General features: G+C 37.1%; 1 protein-coding gene across 1 annotated transcript; it reads right to left on the minus strand.

Annotated features, from left to right (window-relative positions):
• Positions 1-4,506: 4,506 nt before the first annotated feature.
• Positions 4,507-23,429, minus strand: LOC137385886 (phospholipase DDHD2-like). Its single transcript, XM_068072483.1, has 16 exons — positions 23,244-23,429; positions 22,730-22,990; positions 21,613-21,837; positions 21,130-21,311; positions 19,476-19,622; positions 19,217-19,370; positions 18,980-19,111; positions 16,744-16,856; positions 15,563-15,668; positions 12,965-13,128; positions 12,159-12,266; positions 9,694-9,887; positions 9,100-9,422; positions 8,049-8,267; positions 6,161-6,299; positions 4,507-5,234 (listed from the first exon to the last, which is right to left on the minus strand). The coding sequence occupies exons 1-16, from the start codon at positions 23,383-23,385 to the stop codon at positions 4,685-4,687; spliced, it is 3,159 nt and encodes a 1,052-aa protein (XP_067928584.1). The 5' UTR covers positions 23,386-23,429; the 3' UTR covers positions 4,507-4,684.
• Positions 23,430-23,714: the final 285 nt, after the last annotated feature.

Genomic DNA, 23,714 nt, shown 5'->3' on the forward strand with positions numbered 1-23,714 from the left:
CTGTCAGCAAGTAATAAAGATATTGGCAGCTTATGTTATAGCGTGCCCTCACCACATCTATCGTTAAAGCAAGGTGTCTTTTAGCAATTGTTTGGTTACATGTTTCATTGCATGTCATGACTACATCCTGTGTGAGTTTGCATCAGATCTTACAAAGCTTTTGACATTCGTATGAGTACATTCTAAGTTTCTACTATGAACTTGTCTCCAAAATTGAAAAACATTATATTACACAGTCAGGAATTGCTAGGTACATGTTTCATACAACATAATTAAAATCAGTTTTATAGTTTTGCTATAAGAAGATCTATTTCTCTCTTCTTCATTTTTAATTGCTTCACATGCACTCATGAGAACATTACTTAACTCTGTGGCTGGCTAATTTAAGCATCAAAAATTAAATATTTAAAAACCAAGTTAGCTTGCACTAGTAGAAATCAATGCACAAAATATTTTTGGGTTCATTGTTGTTTTTTCTGTTGCTGGATATTTGTAAAATACCTGAACAATTACAGTGATTGGTCAGATTTGACTAGTAGAAGTCTAGTAACCAGTAAGCATGTTTAGTCCTGTTATACCATACCTATTGTTTCCTATGTCATTCGTAAATGTTCAGGAAAATAACCAGCAGTGCACAAGCCAGGGAGGTAATTTATATTTTAATAATATATATCTATTTGTAGTTAATTACATATTTCAAAGCAGTCAAAGTGGTTGTATGTTTTACCATGTCTCAAACTGCTAAGCTCAACTCGCTTTTCCCAAAAGTTAAAATAGGTTGTCATCTTTAGTGAAAGCTTTCACAAACTTCCATAGCAGATTGAGGGATTTGAAAAGGTCTGTCAGAGCCTTTCTTGTAAGGCTCTATAATAAGACGGTGCCATTACCTATAGGTACCTCGTAACTGAAAACCTTCTGTGGTTTTTTAATACTTTTGAAGATTTTTAAGGAATACATTTTTGAAGGTTTTTTGGTTATATAAACACTAATACAAGTAACCTTAGATCAAAATTCACCTTTCTTTCCTGACTCCTTGAATGCAGAATGGTCTACCTTGAGATTTAGGAAAAAAAGACAAATATTTATGATCATTTTATCACATTAATGTTTAGGGGTCCCTTCATTGTTAATCAAGTTGCATATATAAAAATGATTGCTATGATTAAAAAGCTAATTTTAAATTTAAAAAAGCAAACATTTGAACCATTCTAAATTTGCCCTGAAACTCTGTTTTTGTGACTCAAGCCTACGACAGTCTGAGGGATTGGTCAATGTGTTGCAGTGGTGTGCCAGTATAACGGAATCTGTGAAGAGCACATCGCGGACGATGGCACCAAGTTAGAACTCTGCAAGTGTCAACGTCAATTTAGCGGCAGGGAATGTGAATTTCCTAATACGATTTGCGAGTACAGCTGCAAGCATGGCTCTGTTTGTCTGGCCGATGGGTGCGGTTGTACAAATGCTTCTCTCTATACCGGAAAAGACTGCGGTGAAGTGCATTGCATTGGTGGGTGAAATCAAGCTATACATATGAATCCGGCAGATTGGGCAGTGCATGACATTTTTAGTCTGTTTGTAATTACCTGTATGTGTATTATCTGTGCTCTGTTGTAGTGGATAATAAGATCACACCAAACTATTGCAAGAATGGAGGGGTATGCCACATGGGCCAGTGCGTCTGCCCCCGCCACACTAGGGGGAGCCACTGTGAACTGATAGCCTGTGGGGCGTACACGTATGCATGTATATATTTAACATACATTTTACTTGGTTACAAGTTACAATATCTTTGCAAACATACCTTTAACCCTTTTCTTTTAGACTATGAAAACTTCAACTTTTTTACTAGTAAGTCATCCCAACGATTTGAAGATAATTTTTTCAGTAACTGTTAAAGCGCACCTATTTTTTAAAGGTAATGTACAAAAACTCCCAAAAGCTGTAGAAAGCTGATAAACTTATTAGATCAAGCACAGCACACATATTTTAGAAAATAGATGATCAAAGGTTTATGTACACTAGTTCTGAAGGGCAACATGTGCTCTATTACTGTTGCAAAGCAAAGTAACACTGATAAACTAGTTTGTGTACTCTTTGATAACAAGTAATCAATTAGCTGTAAAAAATAGTGCATGAGGCTCCTAGCCTTACTTTTCTCCATTTTATTAACTAGCTAAAAATCTAGCGCAACAAATGCATCTTATTATTGACTGAATTCATTCATGTACATAGCGAAGCTATCAACTAAATAGTAATTTTTTTACAAGCAACTAAATAGCTTACTTGATGAATTCATTATAGGTGTCTGGAAGGATATTGCTCTTTGGATAAATGTATATGCGATGTACCCTGCACAATAGGTAAGTCATAGTAAATGCTTGCATACAAAATAGTACACATACTACTTGTAGATGTGATAGTTATCTCAATTGATCAATTTGTATCATTTCTATTTTAAACCTCATCTGGTTTGAATTTAACAATTCTGAATCAGTGGCTCAAAGCATTAAAAAATATAATATTGTACGGTATGCATTCACCAAAAGTAATATTTCAATATACGCAAGTCATGCGATGTAACTGTAAATCACCTATTACTGTTCTCAGTCAGTAACTGGACTTGAATAATAGAAGCAATGAGTATGGATGAACTGAGCTTTTGTACTAATTGTGGCTGTAGTTACAACATCAAATCGTAAGGTTGTTGTGAAGATCAACTCATAACCTCCCCTAATGATTTGAATAAAAAGGATTACAAATTTGCTTTCTTCTCATGTATACAGATGTACACATGAGAAGAGTTGGCAGAAAACCTGCAGTTGGCCAATCATCCGGACTGTTCAGATTTACTACAAAACCTGAACATGTTGAAATGTTTTGTGAACAGTATAGTGCACAATTAGTAGTGTAGAATTGTCTATTTTTCAGGATGTGATCAAACAACTGGGTTATGTAAACAGGATACTGGATCTTTAGATGGGGAAGAAAGGCTAAGTTTTAGATACAAAGTACTAATAGGGACAATATCAGGGGTTGTAGCTCTAGTAATCATGCCAGCCATATACGCCATGTACAACATGAGCGTTGAGAATGCTGAACGAAACAGGCGGCTGCAATCTCAACTTCAGCTTGACAGGACAACTCATGAAGCTTTCCTAGGTATCTGTAACGCTTTGTCAGAAAAGCTTATGCACAAAGTTAGCTTATGCTAGTGATGGCTAACTCAAGTCACAAAGGATATGTACAACTAGTGTTGGTTAACTCAAGTCACAAAGGATATGTACAACTAGTGTTGGTTAACTCAAGTCACAAAGGATATGTACAACTAGTGGTAGTTAACTCAAGTCATAAAGTATATGTACAACTAGTCATGGTTGACTCAAGTCATAAAGTATATGTACAACTAGTGATGGTTAACTCAAGTCACAAAGGATATGTACAACTAGTGGTAGTTAACTCAAGCCATAAAGTATATGTACAACTAGTCATGGTTGACTCAAGTCACAAAGGATATGTACAAACTAGTGATGGTCAACTCAGGTCATAAAGTATATGCTATGCTATAAGCTATAAATATATAAGCTATGGAAATCTATAAGCAAGGAAGGACTTCTCCACAGTAGATTTCTAATACTCCAACGATATCCTAAAATTAAACAAGTCTCATGCAGGGTTCTAATAGTAATGGAAAGAGCTGGTTAAGTCAGATTGCCAGATATAAATTGTACATATACCCTTTACATAGTGTAGGAGAGCATTGGTAGAACTGGCCAGTCTTGGCGATTAAAGGAGCAAATACTTTTAGAGTTTGAACAATTTGAAATCACATCTTTTTATTGGCAAATTTATATAACGATTTTAGAGCAAGAAGAAAATAAGAAATCAAGACTATCAGCACGAGCTAAAGCCAAAGAAGAGAGAAAACAGCGAAAGTTGACCAAACAGAGACGACAGACAGGAATATATGGTTCGGAAGATATCGACGCGTCAGAAACATTCTCTAGCAAAACTTCTGATCACAGCGTAAAACAAACACCAAAACGAGAATCGACTACATCGGTTTACCGCAAAGATTCAGGAAGCGCAAAAAGCGAAAAGTACCAAAGAAAAATGTCGACAAATGTGATGAAAGCCGAATCCGTGGCTCAAATAAGCAAAGCTTCAAAAAAACCGTCGAAGCCTAATACGGATGAGGTAAAGGAGGGATCGGTAAAGAACAGAAAATCTAAAATTAAACACTCACTGCAACACACCGATACTGATTCGTCTCTTCAAACCCTAGAGCTTAAAAAAGCAAAGAAGGGAAAGGGAAACAAGGATAAAAAGAGCAAATAATAGAGAGAGGCAATAGAAAAAAGTTAACCAAAGATGAGGCCAGTGCCAAGATGCATGACCGGTGCGGTTCACTCACAGACCCTAAGTGGAAAGCACAAGTTTCTGTGGGTGTTGGTGTACCAAAAAGGTGAAAACTTATAGGTTCTGTAGAGATAAAGTACAGAGGTAAAGTGTATTATATGAATGATTTTATATTGTATGTTTGTACCTCTATCGTGCTTATAATAAATACTAATAATAATCTAGCTCACAATGTTGTTAATATAATTCACCTCTCACTAAACTGCATTCTGTGAGCATACAAGTGTAATTCAAATTTAGCATAGAAAAATATGAGCTGTGCAGATGACTATTGTCTCGGTAAAAAGCCAGATTTAGGTGGAGGTCCAGTTGGCACAAAACCAGATAAGGGTGGTGGCCCAACTGGTTGTTCTGCATGACTCGAGTCTGAAGGTAGCGGCTGAAAGTGGTGACTGGATAAGACAGGCGCCCCACTAGTATTTGTAGATCTCACTGATGATGACTGATTAGAAAAATCGCTTGCCTTAGTCGAGTGGGTTTGGTGATTGACATCTGCCACAGGTGTTTGACTGGAATAGCTGACATTTGGTGTAGCAGTGTGGAAAGGATAGCTACCCCTTGACATGAACTGATAACCTGAAAAGTCAATACCCGGAAAGCTAACACCTGCCAATCGTGGCTCACTGGGATAGCTGACACCTGCTAAGGATGGCTGGCTCGGATAATTAGAGCTCCCTACAGGTGGTAGAGCTGATGAAAAGTCTGGAGCTACAGCTGAATTATTTCTTGACATAGATTTTTTATCCTTGACATCTGGAAATACTCCGAGAGGAGCATAGACTTCTTTCATGATCATTAGTGAGACATCCTCAGACTCCCTGCAACGACCAGCAGCTCATCTCAGAATCAATCAATCTTTACTATAATAAGCTCAACATTGTGTAAGAAGGTTTGGCTATTTATAAACACTAGCGATAAGCCAGCGATGCTCATACTTTCATCCATATTCAATCAGATAGCCAACAGGTTGGTGTCTAAGAGACTGCTTCGCAGGAACCAGATAGTTTTAAAACCAAGTATTTTTGGCATGAACCATATGTGTGCTAACTTTGGTTAAATGTGAAAATGCATGGCGTTTACATAAACTATAGACACACACAATGACAAAGTGGGGTTTATTAATATACCAGATGAATGCCTGGCATTGCCCAGGTAATAATTACACAATGAATTTGAGTAACTTACCTGGTAATTTAGTTGGTAAGCTAGTAGCTTAAGCTAGTCTAAATCTTTACTATAATAATAGCTGTAAAGCCAGCTTGACATTACGCGAAATGGCGTAACCTCAAGCTGGCCAATAGTATTTTCGCTGTTACTGCATAAGTATGTGCCCTATAGAATACGTAGTATGGCGAGGATGGCGCAATGTATTAGGTTAGCTCGCTGATCTACAGACCAGAAGCTTCCGAGTTCTAATTCAGTGCAAAGTGGATTTTTCGCTCCTAAAACTTTATCGGTGTTACTGGACAGATGAATGACAGTCGACAGGCAAACGCTGATATAAATATATAAGTAGTAAACAACAAACAAGCATTTACATATAAGAACGGAGGAGCAAAAGCTCAGGAGCAAAATGGAAATACGGCCCAGAAGTGAAATTAGAAGTTGAGAAGCTAAATGATGCAAAATTACTTTACATAAATGGCTGCAAAAATAGCAATAAGTGGACTTGTGCAGATTTCTAAAGTAGATCTACATCTATGCCCAGATACACAGGGAGTCTAATAACTAATAGGATACTTACCAATATACGAGATGACTACTCAGAGCAAAGAGATAATCATTGAAACTCTCAAATGGAGCCTCTTGAAGGACATAATCTATTCTTCGACCCTGGTTGAGCACGCCCACCTCTACTTCGCTTTCTGCCAGGCTTGATACAGCTACAAGTAGATCAGGGTGATAACATATTGACAATATTCTGGCCTCCTCTATACGTTAACACATGTGTATATGTCTTATAGCTAAGAGACATCAAGTTGTTACCTATTGGGTAAACTAATATTACACGAAAATTAAACGCAGCGATGTGATATGATGGTGTGTGATATACACTGGACACCTTTGCTAGAAAACAAAAATTCTCATTCAACAAAATTGTTAGTCATTGTTAATCTAGCTGATAGACATAAATCTATATATATAAATATCAATGTTTGTCATTTGTCTGTTGGTCAGTCATTCATGTGTCCAGTTATAGCAATTTACATATAACAACAAAGAATCCACTTTGCATTGGCTTTGAACTCGACACCTCTGGGTCTGCAAGCAGACATTCTACCGACTACACTAAGCACTATACCCCACTACACCCGACTAGCACCCCACTACACTATCTTTCTTACATACCTTTTCTATCCATAATTAAAATATATCGGTTCGGCAGTGTTTTCTCAAATTGCATCGGTTCGGCATATCGGAGTTGTATTACCACTTTTACTTCTAGCCACAATCGCAGATTACAAGCGAAGTATATATGCACTTTTGTTAATTAATATCACCTTTTTCTTTGAAAGTTTTTAAAACCTTGCGTTCATTACCAATTTTTCTTTATTAGTAATTTTCAAATGTGCCGTTTCAATTTCCATGCCTTCAATTCCGGTTCTACTAGCAACTATTCCTAAAGTCAATCGCTACAAACTGTAAAAACTAGAAACTTTCCACATGGACCGTTGCATGTTGCGTTATCTCGAATAGGAATTGCCTCTCCGTTCAGTCAGACAAGGTACCCTCATGCACTTCAGTGATGTATTTTGATTCCGATATCTCATTTTTACGTTTGTACCAGTATTGTAACAGTTGTAGTCAAAATTTTGATGAATAGCTTCTGCTGCAACAGTAACCTTTTTTATAAACATACACTGCTATGTAGTTATTGTTATTACTAATTTAACATATTCATGAATTTTATTTTGTTTCCTCAGTTTGTATTGATTGTGTAAGTAGCAAATCATTTTTCATTATAATCAGTGTAGTAGAACAGACTTCATCTAGCCATTGCTTGTTTATTGATTCACATTAAAACATCTTTACAGTTGTTTTATTTTTCTCTAATTTTGTTTGAACTGACAAAACACTTTTTTCATGATAATAAATTTAAAAGTTATAATGGTAAATGTTCTATATGTTAAACAAAAATATATATTTTCTGAGCAAAAACTTTTTTATTATCCGGACATCCAGCTAATCTTCACTATGATAAGAGCCCCGTCTGTCCATCTAGAGCCACGCTAAAAGCGTTAAAAAAAATGCCTCAAACAGTAATTCAACTCGAATATTCCACTTAGCAGACAGGCATGCTAACCACTGCACCACTCGGCCACCTTGTCACAGTACGGAATAATTATACACATACTTATTACACATGATGATCTTTTATGGCACTCGAGACCGCCAACGTCTTAGTTATATATTAAATTAATCCTAATTCTGTCCTGATCTCAAATATGTAAACCAAACATGTTATGTTTTGAATGATTATGTAGGCTAGATTCTGAACATTTCATTTTGTAATGGTTGAAGGTAACAATCTGTATAGATATGATCACACCACATATATTTATATCTGCTTATTTCAAGTCATATACATGTATACACCCTTAAATATTACCACCACAGAGAAAATAACTTACACTCGAGTTCGGACTGCGTGTCCAGTTTGTCCTCTACAACAGACTCTATGGCCTTATCAAATTCCTGTGAGGTTTGTTCCTCAGTGCTGGGCTGGTTATCAGTCCCTCCACTAGTGTGAGCTCTGGCAAAGTCATTAATGGTCGTCCATGTGCTCTTTATCGACCTCATCACACGGTCCTTGATGTCTGCTCCGACCTTGACAATGTTTTCTTTTAGCTCTAGCAACGAGAAAGGAGTCAACTTGAGGTTCATGGCTTTTGTAAACTATGCACTTCATAGCGCATAAGTAGATTACTGATGGAGGAACAGAATTCTCCAACAAAATATTTCTAGAGCTAAGTTCACGCTAAATATGCAACCTAGAACATAGTTATATATTAAATAAGTAATGAAACTGTCTTGATGAAACCATTAAAGATATTTTTAAAATTGACACCCAAGTCTAATATTTTATTATTTCCTACTTTAATAGGTTATTTTTAGAGACAAACACCACTTTTTTGGTATGGGTTTTACCAGCCAAAGTAATAAAGGTGACAAAAGTGATTAACATGGATGATTAATATAATATTATGATTCAATTTGGTTAAATGCAAATTGTATAAATCTTTACATAATTTAAGGCTTGACTGATAAGTTAAAAATGTTTTCCATGTTTTTGTCAGTAATAGAAAAAGATAGGTCGAAAACTAGCTATTACTGGTAACTAGGTGTCACCGGTAACTAGCTATTACTGGTAACTAGGTGTCACCGGTAACTAGCTGTCACTGGCTGCACAAAATGCACTTCATAGACATAGGTAAGCCTACGCACATAGCAAAAATCCAGTAGCCTTTCCTTTGACAAAATAGTAATGTTCTATTATCAGCACTCATTCAAAAAATACATTGTAACACACTATATAGAACTCCCTAATGAGAAGAGCCTTATTGTCAATCTGTCATGCTATCAGAAGTCTTGATAATGTGTTTAGTGTTGGCAAGTTAGCAAACACTTTGCTTTAACAAGAACTGGTTGAGAGCTATTAGGTCCTGAAGAACAGAAGCTTACCGAGGTGCAATCTCTTCCTGCCCTTGTGGTGCGGCATAAGCACAGGTCGATGTTTTATATAGGGGTTGATAAGAGGCTCAAGCCGATAGGCTACAGGATCAAACGGGTGGAAAATGTTGAAGAGAGCGGGACAAGTGGGTAGCTGAAAGTCTCGGCTAAGATGATCCAAGCCACGAATTGTCAAAAAGAGGGCAATAGGTGATCCAAGAGCGAAGAATTTGCTTACTGGGAAATCAAGTTGAGGGTATTGAACGAGAGGGAAGCCAACTCCCTGTAGCCCTGATACATAGCCAACTTGTGTATTGGATGCAGTTTCCATGAGCCTACAAGACAAGGCAGCGTGTCAAGATCAAAAAAGTCAACTAAGCTGAGTACAGCCTCGTCATTTCAGCAGACATTTTGGTGAAGTGCTAAACAATCGGCGGTGGAACACCATGCTTGACTCAAAGCGATGCATGCAAATAAAAAGAACCGATTACCAGCTTACTCTGACCTGCAATACAAGATTTTATATAAAAAATTAAACAACTAGGAACCAGCTATACATATAATTTAAAAGCCTGATCGCAAAACCGTGTCAACAGTAAAGCCTACCATGAATGCTGACTCAAGGCAGCTTCAACACCTGCTGTTTGCTCTGCCCGAGCTGGAGGAACATTTAGGACAGGCTCTGGCCGTTCAACCTTGACCTCAGCTTGTTTTTCTCTTTCAGCCACAAACTTAAGGATCTTCTTGCGGGGACCGAGTGGCAGACCTATAGACTTGAGATCCTCCTCTGAACACATTATCTGCAGCGGATACAAATTGAATAAATATCATTCATTGCTAATGTGGAATTAGAGCAACCATGTATAAATTACTTGAGCACATTTTGTGTTTGTGTACAAAGCCTGTTACTAATTAAATAGCTTCTTCAGAGTTGATGCTGTGTGCATATTTTGTTCAGGACTATGTTCCTCATACTCTAGTTGTGAATTCAAGATACATATAGTATGCCATCTAGGAATTTGGTTGCAATATACAGACAGATATCGGAATGAAGAAACAGATTTCATCAAACTAGAGACTTGATTGTTAGCTAGTCATTTGTTTGAGTCTTGTATTCGTAACACATTATTAGTCAGTCAGCAAATGCATAGCACTTAAAGCTATGAAATGTCCCTGAATGCCATGACGAAAGTGCTTAAAAACCGGAAATAATATATACAATTTGTTTTTGTAACCTCATATCAGCTCAGCTGATCGCAAGGAGCCAGATGAGATAAATTAGTTACTTCCATACTCAAACTGTGTTAGGCAGTTTTTTACTAGAATACACATTGCATTATGGCATCTTACATAAGTAGTACCCACATGTCCCACCTTTCGCATCATTCCTGGTGTAGGTAGTGTATTCCGAACAGCCTTGTTTTAGAATTGAATTAATAGAATAATTGGCTGATTATCAGAATAACTATGGCTGTTTATCAGAATAATTATGGCTGTTTATCAGAATAACAATGACTTTTTATTAAAATAACTGCTAGTTTGTTTCCATGTTCAAATATGCTCAAACTTTGCCTTTATGAAGCTTAATTTCATTTTCTTTGAACAGAGCCAAAGGAACTGGCCGGTTTTGGTTTAAAGGAACTTATATATGCAACTATTTGATGGAAGTAAAACAATTAGTACAAAATCAAGATTTTCCTTAGTAACATTTAACAGCAGGTGCTGACAAACAAAACGTTTGATGGCCACATAAAATGAGGAATTATGTTCCCATGATGCAGTTGATGCTTTCAAAAAAATTTTTTTTAACAGCATTTAATTAGTGTAAGTTGTGGACAAATACTTTCCCAGAAACAAATATTTTTTCAATGATATCGCAAGCATTGTTTTTATTACGCTGTAGTTTAAAAAAGAGGAACGGCTTACTTACATTTGAAAATTACTGTAGACAAAGTATGAAGTTTTAGACATGAGGTATGAAAAAATGGATACAACAAAATAAAAAAATCTGCACAATATTACATTTGTGCAATAATACAATACATACAATCACAATGACACAACGTAATTACGGTAAAAGACGTCATTTCATAAACTGTATAATACATGAAACTTTGATCGCAACAAATTATGAAATATCACATTTGATGAAAATAGTTCTACAGATATTAGAAGTGTAAGTTCATAATGGTGAGCAAGTGAAGCAGGTGTTACACCACTACACTATGTAACCAGAGCCAGTACACCAGGATATACAAGTGACACTCTGAAGCTCGTAGATGTAAATACCAATATTAAACTACAAGTTAAACTGTTGTTAACAACTTTATTACCGACAGCTTGCTGATGTAACCTTGCATTGTTGGGTCTATTATTAATCTTAAACTTATTCTGCACTTTCGTGTTAGTTTAACTATCCTGCAACTCTCAAGCAACCCTCAGCTCACCTTCACTATTATATCATAATCAGACATTTCATTATTTTGACTATTTATAATGTCAAATTGTGTGTAAATGAAAATTGGAATTAAAATTCTTGTTGGTTTTCAACTTCAGATGGAATATACATGCAAACATCAAAATATAGACAGGCTGATGAATTGTTAGGCAGTGCTTCCATCAACACAATGATCATTTTTAATCATTCAGGTAGCTAAAATATTCCTAAACAATAAATTAAAAAGCAAGCCCAGCAGTATCTTAAAGGAAGTTCTAAAACATTTTTGATAATACTGCAAATGGTGGCTGGCAGATAGAAGCTCAAGTTGACAGATGGAAGTCATGACTGCCACATGGCAGCTGCACGTATAACTAGTAGATGAATATGACAGACAGCGGTTGAAACCAGCAGACATCAGCTGTGACAGACAAATAGCCACCAAGACTAACAGGGAGCGGCGATGGATACGGATAGCTGTTACACAATGTATGAACGATGAAATCGGCGAATGGATGCCAACAAGTACAGTTAGGTAGGTCACTGCGCTAAGCCAACAGTAAGTTTTTGCAAGCCATGTGTAAGTGAGGTACGTTCAGTAATAGCATAAGGTAGCAGAGAATAACAACCCTACCAAAGATTCAAGATCAATCTGTTCATCATGGAACTTTGAAGTGAGGTTGGTGAGAGAGAGATGTTCCAGAACTGACTCCAATGTCTCTATTGTTTCCAGCCTGCCATCCTGAGCAAAGAACAATAATACGCTACTACATAGAAAGATATAACTTGACCCGGCATAGAATAAAGGTCTGGCTATACAAGGCGGTATTTCATTATAATAATTTCCAAAATGAACTTATATTAATTATGTTTGTTTCGTGTGGTTCAATACAAAGATGGGAATTTCCATCGTTGCCATACAATGCTAGTTGTATATTAAATATAGACATTATATCTTCAAAGCTGTTTTCAACAATTTAATTCTAGGTTGATTAAACTCAATATTTGAAATTTTACAAAAAATTGGTTTTTAACAAAAGTTACAATCGAAAAGTGGATTCAGTGAAAAAACATGAACCAATGAAATGCGAGCAACAATACAGCCAAATGCTGTACCTTGCGTCATTCAACATAGCGGTGCATGCATTGGAAAAACGTAGCCTATTATATTTAATATCATGCGATGCAATATGATATGATTCAGTATAAAACACCTTGTAATGATACAACTTAGGTTAACGTATTACACACCGCAAGGCAAAATAGCATCGCAATACATCATATAGAAATATTCTTATAATCTAAATGTATAAACTACTAGCATGGCATGTGCAATAATACTTTGCATTCCAGCAAACGAAGGACAATGGAAGTGATAGGGTTAAGGTGAAGTGATAAGGTTTGAGGGCATGATCAATGGAATAATAGTAGTTGTCATACCACTGGAGTTGCAGCCGCTGATCTCTCAGAAGCCACCTCTGATGAAGGGGTCGAAGTGGCAACGCGAGCTGCTGGAGGAGCTGCTGTTGGAGGAGCTGCTGAAGGTTGATGAACAGGCTGACTGACACCTTGCATCGACAGCAAGTCAAAAAGGATGAGAGAGCCTGCAGAAGAAAGATGCACGGTTATCATGTAGCAAATGGAAATATCAAGGTGATAAACAGTGAACGCGGAGCGTTACTAAAGCCAACATCAGCTCTTTAACTGAATGAAAGAACATGGTGCTGCTGGTGATCATGGATCTGGCCAACTACCTCTAAGACCATTATTTGCAAACAGGAAATAACTCTGAATAGAGTAAATAAACAAATGAAGAACAGTTGAGCCGCGACTTACTCGATTACCTCTCCATAGTATATTCATCTCGACTTACTTTTCCAAGCGTTACAGTTTTGTAAAGAAAATTAATAATGCTGGTAGTAATTAAAAATAAAAAGTAGTTGGTAAAAGTAAATTAGCGCATTTAAACTGTATCTGTGGCAAGTTAGAATAAATTACATCATACATTTGTATCTGTGGCAAGTTAGAATAAATTACATCATACATTTGTATCTGTGGCAAGTTAGAATAAATTACATCATACATTTGTAACTGTGGCAAGTTAGAATAAATTACATCATACATTTGTATCTGTGGCAAGTTAGAATAAATTACATCATACATTTGTATCACTCACTGACTCCACTACTAAACTTACACTTCACTGAGTCTACACTTTCGTTCGTACACATGTCTCTAAGATAAAGCAAATACAATAACTTCTCAAAGTTTGCCATTCAATTTTTACATGGTTGTATATAATGCATTTGTTTTAATGCCATATCGTGGGCTGACCGCAAAACTGTTGTAACTTCTCTTTTGTGCTATATGAAGTTACAACAATTTTGCGCTCAGCCACGATATGTAATAACTTAAAGTAGTGATCATGGTTTCCGTGTTCTAGAGTGAATTAAACCAAATACAATGTATTTTTATAGTAATATTTGCTCTAACATATGACAGTTTCAACATACAAAGCAAATTTTGAAGCTGATTAACATTGTATGTACAGGTTTGACTGTATCCGAAGGCCTTTTTCAAACAGAAGATGACTAACCAGAAAAATTTAATACGAGGGAAACACTATTTTGTGAATAAGCTGATGGCATACAAGCAAAAATAGTAGCGGCATCCGTAGCTAAGAATTACTTATAAAAAGGAAACATCAGCAGCTAACAGATACCTGTACATACATGGTATCAGCAGCTAACAGATACATGTACATACGGGGTATCAGCAGCTAACAGATACCTGTACATACAGAGTATCAGCAGCTAACAGCTACATGTACATACGGGGTATCAGCAGCTAACAAATACCTGTACATACAGGGTATCGGCAGCTAACAGATATATGTACATACAGGGTATCGGCAGCTAACAGATACATGTACATACAGAGTATCAGCAGCTAACAGATACATGTACATACAGGGTATCGGCAGCTAACAGATACATCTACATACAGAGTATCAGCAGCTAACAGATACATGTACATACAGGGTATCGGCAGCTAACAGATACCTGTAAATACAGAGTATCAGTAGCTAACAGATACCTGTACATACAGGGTATCAGCAGCTAACAGATACATGTACATACAGGGTATCAGCAGCTAACAGATACCTAGCTAACAAATGTAAATTAGGAGCATTTGGAGTAAAAAAAATACATGTATTGGTAAATCTCCAGATGATCCAGATTCCAGAGAAATCTTCAGATATGTATGTATATAGATAATATTACCAGCTAAAAAATCTCAATTACTAAAAATATCAGCAGCTACGATGTATATGTCAACAGAGACTATCTGCAGCTAATATGTGTAAGTAAACAAGAAATATCTACAGCTAAGATATTGTGGTAAATAGAAGATATCTGCAGCTAAGATATAGCCATAAATATAGGATGTATGTAGCAAAGAGACACTTGTAAACAGAGGATATCTGCAGCTAAGAGACAATTATGGGATATCTGCAATCAGACACATGTACCATACTTATAGAACTATTAGCCGCACCTTTTTCTGATGATTTGAGCCATGCGGCTTAAATAAGAGTGCGGCTATTCTGTGGCTTTTTCTTTGATCGCTAGGGCGCATTAACCAGAATCTCCGGTTAGTGTACCTCTAGCGGTGAAAGAAAATACGAAACAATGCCTAACAGTACTGTTCCGTTAGGCACTAAGTTAAAAAGCGTCGGTTAATACGAAACAGTGCCTTTAGGCACTGTTCCGTTTTAAACAGCAAAGTTGCTCCCGCGTTAAAAAGCAGCGTCCTGAGTTTTGCGGCCTATACAGAGGTGCGGCTTATGTATTGTTTTATTATCGTTTTTTGGACAATAAAGCAGATGCGGCTTATATAGGGTTGCGGTTTATAGTCCGAAAAGTACGTTACATGTAGTAGTAGAGAATATCTGCAGCCAAGATATATCTATAGCTGGATACCTGTAGCTAAAAGACAGTTTTGAATAGAGGAGAGAGCCACATTGTCATTACTGACCAAGACTGTGTCCTGCCACAGACACTTTTCCTGTCCACCCAGGATTTCTTTCACGGAACAGAGAGTAGAGTCTGTTTAGCTCCCCACCAACCTTGTCCAGTATGCTCTGTTTAATAATTACAACTGAATAGCCAATAATCTCAAAATAGACGGGGTATATCCTACACCCTTCAATAGAAAGGCAAGTACAAGTCCATTATAGCTCAATAATCTCATGAAAGATATTTTATATCAGGCTATATCAAATCTATATACATTATTGAGTCAGGCGTGTAACGCTAAAGTACCATATCAATGTAGTGGCTAGCGAAGTGCTACTGTAGAATGGTAGACCGACATGGGAGCCAGAAGCATACCAGTTACATACATATATTAGCATTCTTAAAATAGATTTCACGACAAGATTTTATGACAGTATTGAATAAATTGGTAAAATGAAGAATGCATAACATTATCATATATGAAGTACACTACATGGATGCAAGGACTCTAAATTTGTCCACCCAAATAGTCTGGTCGATGAAATCCATGGCGCTGTAAATTACCAACTGTAAAATGACTGACAATGAAAGGTTTGACATGTGTCAGTTGAGAGTTGTTCACTCATTTCTCAAAGATATTGTAATCCAACTAAGCTGGTTTAAAGACACAAACAAACATTAAAAATTAAATTAATTAACAAAATTAAAAATTGCATTTCTTCCGTTACTGTCTAGCCTATTTACCACTAGCGGCTTGTCCTGCTAATATGATTCTCAGCTAGGAGACACGCAGCTTTCCTAGAAACTACAGGAAGACATCAGTTGTTAAAACACTGACATCTTACAGTCAACCAGCTTATAATCGAGAACAACTTGGCTACAAGTTAATTTTTCAGGATTCCATAACAATATACAAGGAAAGCCTTTTGTGATACCAGCCATTAGGATAATCGTATTATAGGGCAGAGTGAAGTCACCACTCAATACAACCTCCACTGATAATATTTGTAATGTTTTATACCGCGGCTTATTAGATGTCAATAAGAGAACTGTGAGAAGTTGATTGGGAGAGTCGGTTAAATACAGCAGACAACAAAAATTACTAAATTAGCCGGTTGGCTAGCTCAGCATCCGTTGTCTGCAGGAACAGCGAAGGAGCGACGAGGGAACAAGGATATCATTACCTGCGAGTAGACTTACCTGCGAGTAGACTGGGCTGTTGTAGAAGAGAATATCCACTAATATTTCATTAGTCAGCTCTCTTATCTTGGCAATACTGGGCAACGTTATGTTACTTAGTTTTTTGTCAACACCTGCAATAGCCAAACATCTTACATTTAGCAATCTTTCTAACTATTGTGCAGAACTCCATCCCATTCAATACCGCTAACTGACATATTAAACTGAGACACGGCCCTTAAAATGTGGAGCTCTGTGTAAATCTGATATCTATGCATCTATATATATATAAATCTCGGTGTTTGTCTTTCTGTCTGTCGTCTGCCTTTCGTTCATCTATCCAGTTATAGTGATAAAGTTATAGCAATAAAAAATCACCTTCGTACTGGATTTGAACTCACAACGTTCAAACCGCAAGTCAACTAATAAGAGCATGTAGCCACTAAGCTAAGCCATTCTTAACATTCTAAACTCTTTATCTATCCTTATCGCGATTGCACACGCTAAACATGCACTTTTATTATTAATTAATATTATTTTTGCGTTTGTTTTTCTTTGAAAATTTTTTTGAAAGCTTTTTTGACAATTACTCATTACTTACTGTATGTTTTTATTTGTAATTTTCAAATGTAAAGTTTCAATTTCAAATGTGCCGCTACACTCCTATTTCCGGTTTTTCATAAGTTTGGATCACTAAATCTGTAAAGGCTAAATACTTTTAATGTGGACAATTGTATTATCTCGAGAAGGAATTGCCTCTACATTCTCTTTATGTTCGGTCAGACAAAGACAGTCCAATATCTCATTTTTACGTTTGTACAAGTATCCTCGTATTCCAAGTTTTGATGAATAGCTTCTGCTGCAACAGTAACATTTTTATACACGCACTTCTATGCATGAATTGTTATTATTAATTCTACATATTTATGATTTTTATTTGGTTTCTCAGTTCGTAATAATTGTATCATTACCAAATCATTTGTCATTGTAATGGTAGCAAAACAGACATTATGTAGCCGTTGCTGATTATTTCACATTTACATATAAACACCTTTACCGCTGTTTTATTTTTTTTTCTTAATTTATTTCAACTACACAAAACACTTCTCTCATGATATGAAGTTTGAAAACTAGAATGGTAACTGTTGTTATACGTTTAATAAAAATAAGTCTTCTGTGCAAAGACCTTTTTATTACCTGAGCAACGCCGAGCATTCGGCTAGTCTATATGTATATAAATCTCAGTGTTTTTTGTTAACCCTTGTGTCCAGTTATAGCTATTAAATTCTAGCTATGAAAAATTCGCATGGCACTGTAATTGATCTCGGTGACATCCAAATCTAGAGGTGGCGAAAATAACCCTTAAGCTCCACGGAATACAATGGATTCATTGGGCAAATAGTCATTACATTGGTTAAGATACTCACGCTTCAAGCTCGCTTAGGGTTAATAACTAGACCCTAGTTGACTTACGCGTAACGATTGTTAAGCTAGCTCAAAATGTGTGTATCGTTTTAATAAAGGTTTTAGTAGAGATCTAGCTTTCCAGGTTAGTTACTCAAATTCATTAGGTAATTATTCTATTACTCGTTCAACGCCGGGCATTCGGCGAGAGCGTATAAATCTTAGCGTTTGTCATTTGTCTGTCATCCATATGTCCAGCTAAGTATAGCGACAAAGTTTTAGGAACGAAAAACCCCCTTCGTACAAGATTTGAACTCGGATCTTCGAGGTCTTCAGGCAGTCGTTCTATCCACCAAGCCAAGCGGCTACATTGCTATACAATGGAATAATTGTGATCATATTCATAACATTGAGTAAAATACGCATAGTAGAAGTGCTTGCGAAAATACTATTGGTTACTACTAGCACGCTTTAAGATCATGATTGCGAGAGAGATCATAGCCTGTAACACCACACGTAATGATTACAAGCTGGTTTCATGGCTCTTATTATAGTAAAGATTTAGACAAACTTAAGTTGCTAGCTTAAGTTACTCAAATTAGTCGATTTGCTAATTTTGTCATTGACTAATTAGTCAACTTGGCCAATGACAATTGCATTATCTGCCACTGTTTATAAGCTGTTTTTATTACCCATGCAATGCCGGACATTCACCTAGTATCTTAAATAAAGGTCTTATCACATGTGTTTATTCATCTTTAAAGCTGTAATATGGCAATTGCACACGCACAATGCATTATCTGAGATAGAGGTAGTGAACAGGATGAGGTAGTTGAACAGGTAAATATCCTACCTATAGCATCATTTCTGAGTGCATCATACCAGTAGATGGGTAGAAACTCGACCCTTCCAACTTTGTTGCAGGATTTTGCAGTCTGGAAATGAGAGGATAGTATGGACATACCACTGCTCCTCATGCCATCCACTGCAAACAAATATTTACCTGTTCGAGATGTCTGATGAAATATTACATTATACATAAAACACATTGAGACTCTAGTTTTTAGAGTACCACAGCATATTTTCTTACCACACTCTATTATGTTTCTGAACTTGAGGTCACAGATAGGACCAATACCGTGCACCACAAACACCAGTTCATCAATCTGCTGCGCCTCCCCATTAGTAATCGGGTCAAGACCGTCAGTGCCTCTTTTCACAACCTTGGGCCTTGCCGTTTCACTCTAACAATAGATTTACAGTACTGATATACATTCTAATGGCGCGCTTGTCTGTAGAGCAGGAGGAAAATAAGACCGATAGTAAAATAAAAACGATTCACTACTTACGAACGGAGTTCCAAAGTCATCGGGAAAGGAGCTGCGCTTAAACTGTACAAAAACAGTGGGACTGTGAAACACAAACAGGTCTTTTGTACTCTCCAGCTCATTCCTCTTATGCCAGGAGTTTTGTTCTGTTGTTCGCATGTATACATCCTATTAATAAAAAGTTTACTCCAGACTGATCTCTACTCGGGTTTTGGTGATACGCAAGTCTTATGTGAAATCCTAAAGATGACAGTGCAGAAGATTAATTAATATACTGCACAATGCCATTAAACTAGCAGCTCTCAATAGCCATATTTTATGTTATGTGTCAGTCATGTGATGTCAGTCATGTGATGGTCGCATCAAGGTCATCTTAACTAGTTATTTAACAAACATACTTCATCCGTGGCTCCCACATGATAAATGCAATAAAATGGGAACCTAACCGTTTTGCAAGGAGTTGCACACAAAACCGCAAAACCTTCCCAAAATGCATTGCCCAGATGAAGATTGGCACTGTTTGTGTATGAGGCTACTGCTATGTCTCAAAGCCGACATGAGAATGACACTCATCAATTTCCATCTTCCGTTGAAAACAGCCATGTTCAAAACCACTTTGGCACTCCAGAGCTTCCTGATCATGCAATCCCCAATGAGGCAGCTAATGTTTTGCTGTGTGAGATCGCTACCAGGTTCTTGTGAGTGACATGGAAACCATACTTGATGAGAATCCACTAAGCGTATCTCGATGAAGGCATATCACACTCGTAGAACCCAACAGTTCATTGGAATCATATAAAACTGGTATACCACTTGTCCATGAAACTGATTAATGACAGGAAACTTTCTATATTTTAAATAGTCTTAGTTGTAATACTAGGCTGAGAGAAAGTGCCTAACAGTATGCGTGGCGACTCCGTATGATGCACAATGCTTTACTACACTTGCTCGTTACTATCGCCTTTACTGCACTCATTATATACATACATGGTAGTTCTGAGTTAACCAACATGGAGCACCTGCAACAACTCACCTAGTGCCCTTATCTTCCAAATCTACAAGCGATTAGTCACAGAGACTTTTATACAGAGCTAGTTCACTAACCAACAGTTAATGTTTGACTTGAACTTTAGATATAATATGACCATGCTCCCCACTCTCTACCATACCTCCATTTGTTATATATAGCCAACAGCTGACAGTTCTCCAGAATTCTCTCTTAAGGCTGGTTCACACTGTATCGCCATATGTCAAAGTTGCTCTCTCTGTGATTATTTGTTTACTTTGTGTACCGTAATCTGATTACAACTCCGAGGAAATGCATACATGTCAGGAAACATTACACTTGCAAAACTTTCCTGATATTTCGTCGAGCATCCATGCCAGTCTGATAGATGTGCAGTACTTCAGCAATGGTGATTGGATGTCGGACATTGCTTAATTTATAGTTTCCTTCATAAATTGCTGCGGGACTAGTATTTAATCAACCGCATGTTGTAATGAGAACACCATGCTGCGGACTACTTGCTGATGTAAACATGGATGGGTTTGTGATAATGTGAACAATGTTATCACAACCGAACTCCGATGTATTGTGGGACTAAAGCTGACATATTGCGATATAGTGTGGACCAACCTTTAGCCAAAACATTCTATATGACTGATTGAAACCTACTTCAAGCTCATCCGAGACCTCTTCGCTATACGGAATATACGTCATGCTTGAGTCATCTCGGTAAAACCATGAGCACCTCCTGACCTCGCATGACTCTTCTCCCCAGTAGACTGCTTTTTTCTCCCTTTGACTCAGACTCACGTCATACCTCCCTCCATCAGTCTGTACCACATCAGACTCTCCTAAAGGACACAATGACAATCTGTCAGTACATAGCAACTGTACACACAAGCTTCACAACAATAATGTGAAAAGTTTTAGAATTTATCTTGCCTAATAAACATTTTTCGCTGAAGTACATTGTCTAGATAAAGGTATGCAGTTTGAAATAGATATACACAGCATCAAAGCTCCATTTACTACCAAAGAATTTAATTAAATGTTTGTCATTAAAATTGTGTCAAAAGAGACAGCCAAACAAATCGGCAATGCAGTATGAGATAGGTTGTATGCTCCTTCGCCAGAGAGACTTTAGCCAATCACCGTCGAGAAATGACTCCTCCAGTGTCATGGAGTCGAGATGGGAGAATGATATCCATGTTGGCTGCCCAGCAACATTCTTACAATAGTACCAATGGTGAACCACGGGGCTATAAGGGGTGGTAGTAACAGCAGCTGTCATGAATTTTGACTCTCCAGAAAGGTTTTGTGAGTCAGAAGAGGGTCCTAGAGGCTGTTGATCATAATGCTGTTGACTAGGCGCTAAAGCTACAACCATATGAGACTAGTAAGCTTGTAATAGAAACTGCACAACATCACAAATATGATTGGCTACTTAAAAGCCACTTCTCCAACACAGTACTGTAGAATGAGCATCAGGATGCCTAGGAACCTAAAGTGGGAATGTTCTATGTCAATTTCAACAAAGGATAACAACATGATAAACATTTATGTATCTACGAGGATTGTAATCGAGACAGTACAATATGGCATATCCTATTTTCAGTAAACTTTCAATAGAATTCCTACAATATGATATGGTTCAACGTCTCAATCTCAATCGTAGGTTTGTAGCAGCGTCATCAGCAATACTATAACAAAAATCACTGTTGGACAATGCTGGCTGTTAACCTGAGTCTTAGGCCTACTAACTGTTGACAAGTTGCATGAAATGCACTTTGTGATTAGAATGGATTTGTAGATCATTTAAAAATACTAGCAAAAACGAGCTAAAAACAATGATATTAAATAAGGTCTGCTGCCAAAACTGAAAATCACAGCTTTGCGGTAGCATGACTGAGATATTTTTCTGTTTTTAACTCTTTAAAAATACCATTTTAAAATATATTTTATTGTAATACAATTACTTTTATTGTAAGCTTCTAAAAACAGTAATTGGTGAATGTTTGTATGAACATATGCTACAAAAATGCTTTGGAGCGTTGCAATTAATGATTTTATTGCATAAGACAGTAGCGCAATTGTGTCTGGATGCTTTTTCCAGGCAGCACTAAAATTGAAGAATGAATTTGAGGCTTCTCATAATCATTAGAACATCTATTCAATTGGCACAACCCTTCTCAATACGGGCAGTGGGTAAAACGAGTGCCAGTTGATGAAATAAATAAATCATAATGCAACGTCTCATCACATTGTTTACCTTCAGATATTGGTGGAAGAGTTGGGTGAACCGAGTCAGTTGACGGAGTCTCTTGGTATGGCTCCTGATGAAGGGGTGACGCAACGGATTTATCAACCCCATTCTCCGGGGCAGATGAGGAGGCTGATCCGTAACCAACAATGAAACTGTCGTCGACAGCTTCACCGGCAAACAAAGCCACCGAAGAATCACTTCTTGAAACAGGCGTAGTATTTGGAGGGCTGTGTTGGCCAATAAAATGATCTACTTGGTCTGCATCTGCTAAAACCCGATATAATCACGATTACTTCTGTTGTATATAATCCTAAAGAAATTAAGTTACAGTAATATTACTAATAGAAATTGCTGCTGTCCAAAGATCAATACTAACATATAGTTCGCAATAAGTTTCTAGTCGAATCTACAGAAACACAATTATCACTTGCAATGTGCAACTAGGCTAAGGTAAAAAAGACGATGTATAAAAAGTTCTATACAGAACTGGATAAATCCACCAAAGTTCATTAAAACATACGCTGTAGGAGTGTTGATGCAGGAGCAGTGTTGAATGGCACCAATAGCGGTATCTGTCCAGAATTGAATCCTGAAACGCCAACATTCGACCACAAAGGGCTAGCTTCTCTGCCGCCCTTTGAAGGAGGACGACTATCAGCCATAACTTTGTTTTGATAGATTACACGTCATGTGTAAACGCATCCCGGACTTCATCGAAAATTAGCTGAATCGCTACAAAGACTAGGTTCTGCTTGTCGTAGCATATTCACTTTCAAACGGTGAAAGAACAACTCCAGAAGGCTAATACTGGTACCGAGAGCGCTTTTATTGGCTGGCTTGGCTCAGAAAAGTTCATCTCGAGTCCACAACGTAAAATCAGTGAAGCCACGACTTCCACCAAAAACCAAATTAACGAGACGACCAAGGGCTTAAACTCTTAAATTTACGAAGTTGTTGATTATAAAGTACATTCTAACAAAGATCTGAACAT

This window comes from Watersipora subatra, chromosome 1 (assembly GCF_963576615.1).
Source record: "Watersipora subatra chromosome 1, tzWatSuba1.1, whole genome shotgun sequence".
NCBI classification, from domain to species: domain Eukaryota; kingdom Metazoa; phylum Bryozoa; class Gymnolaemata; order Cheilostomatida; family Watersiporidae; genus Watersipora; species Watersipora subatra.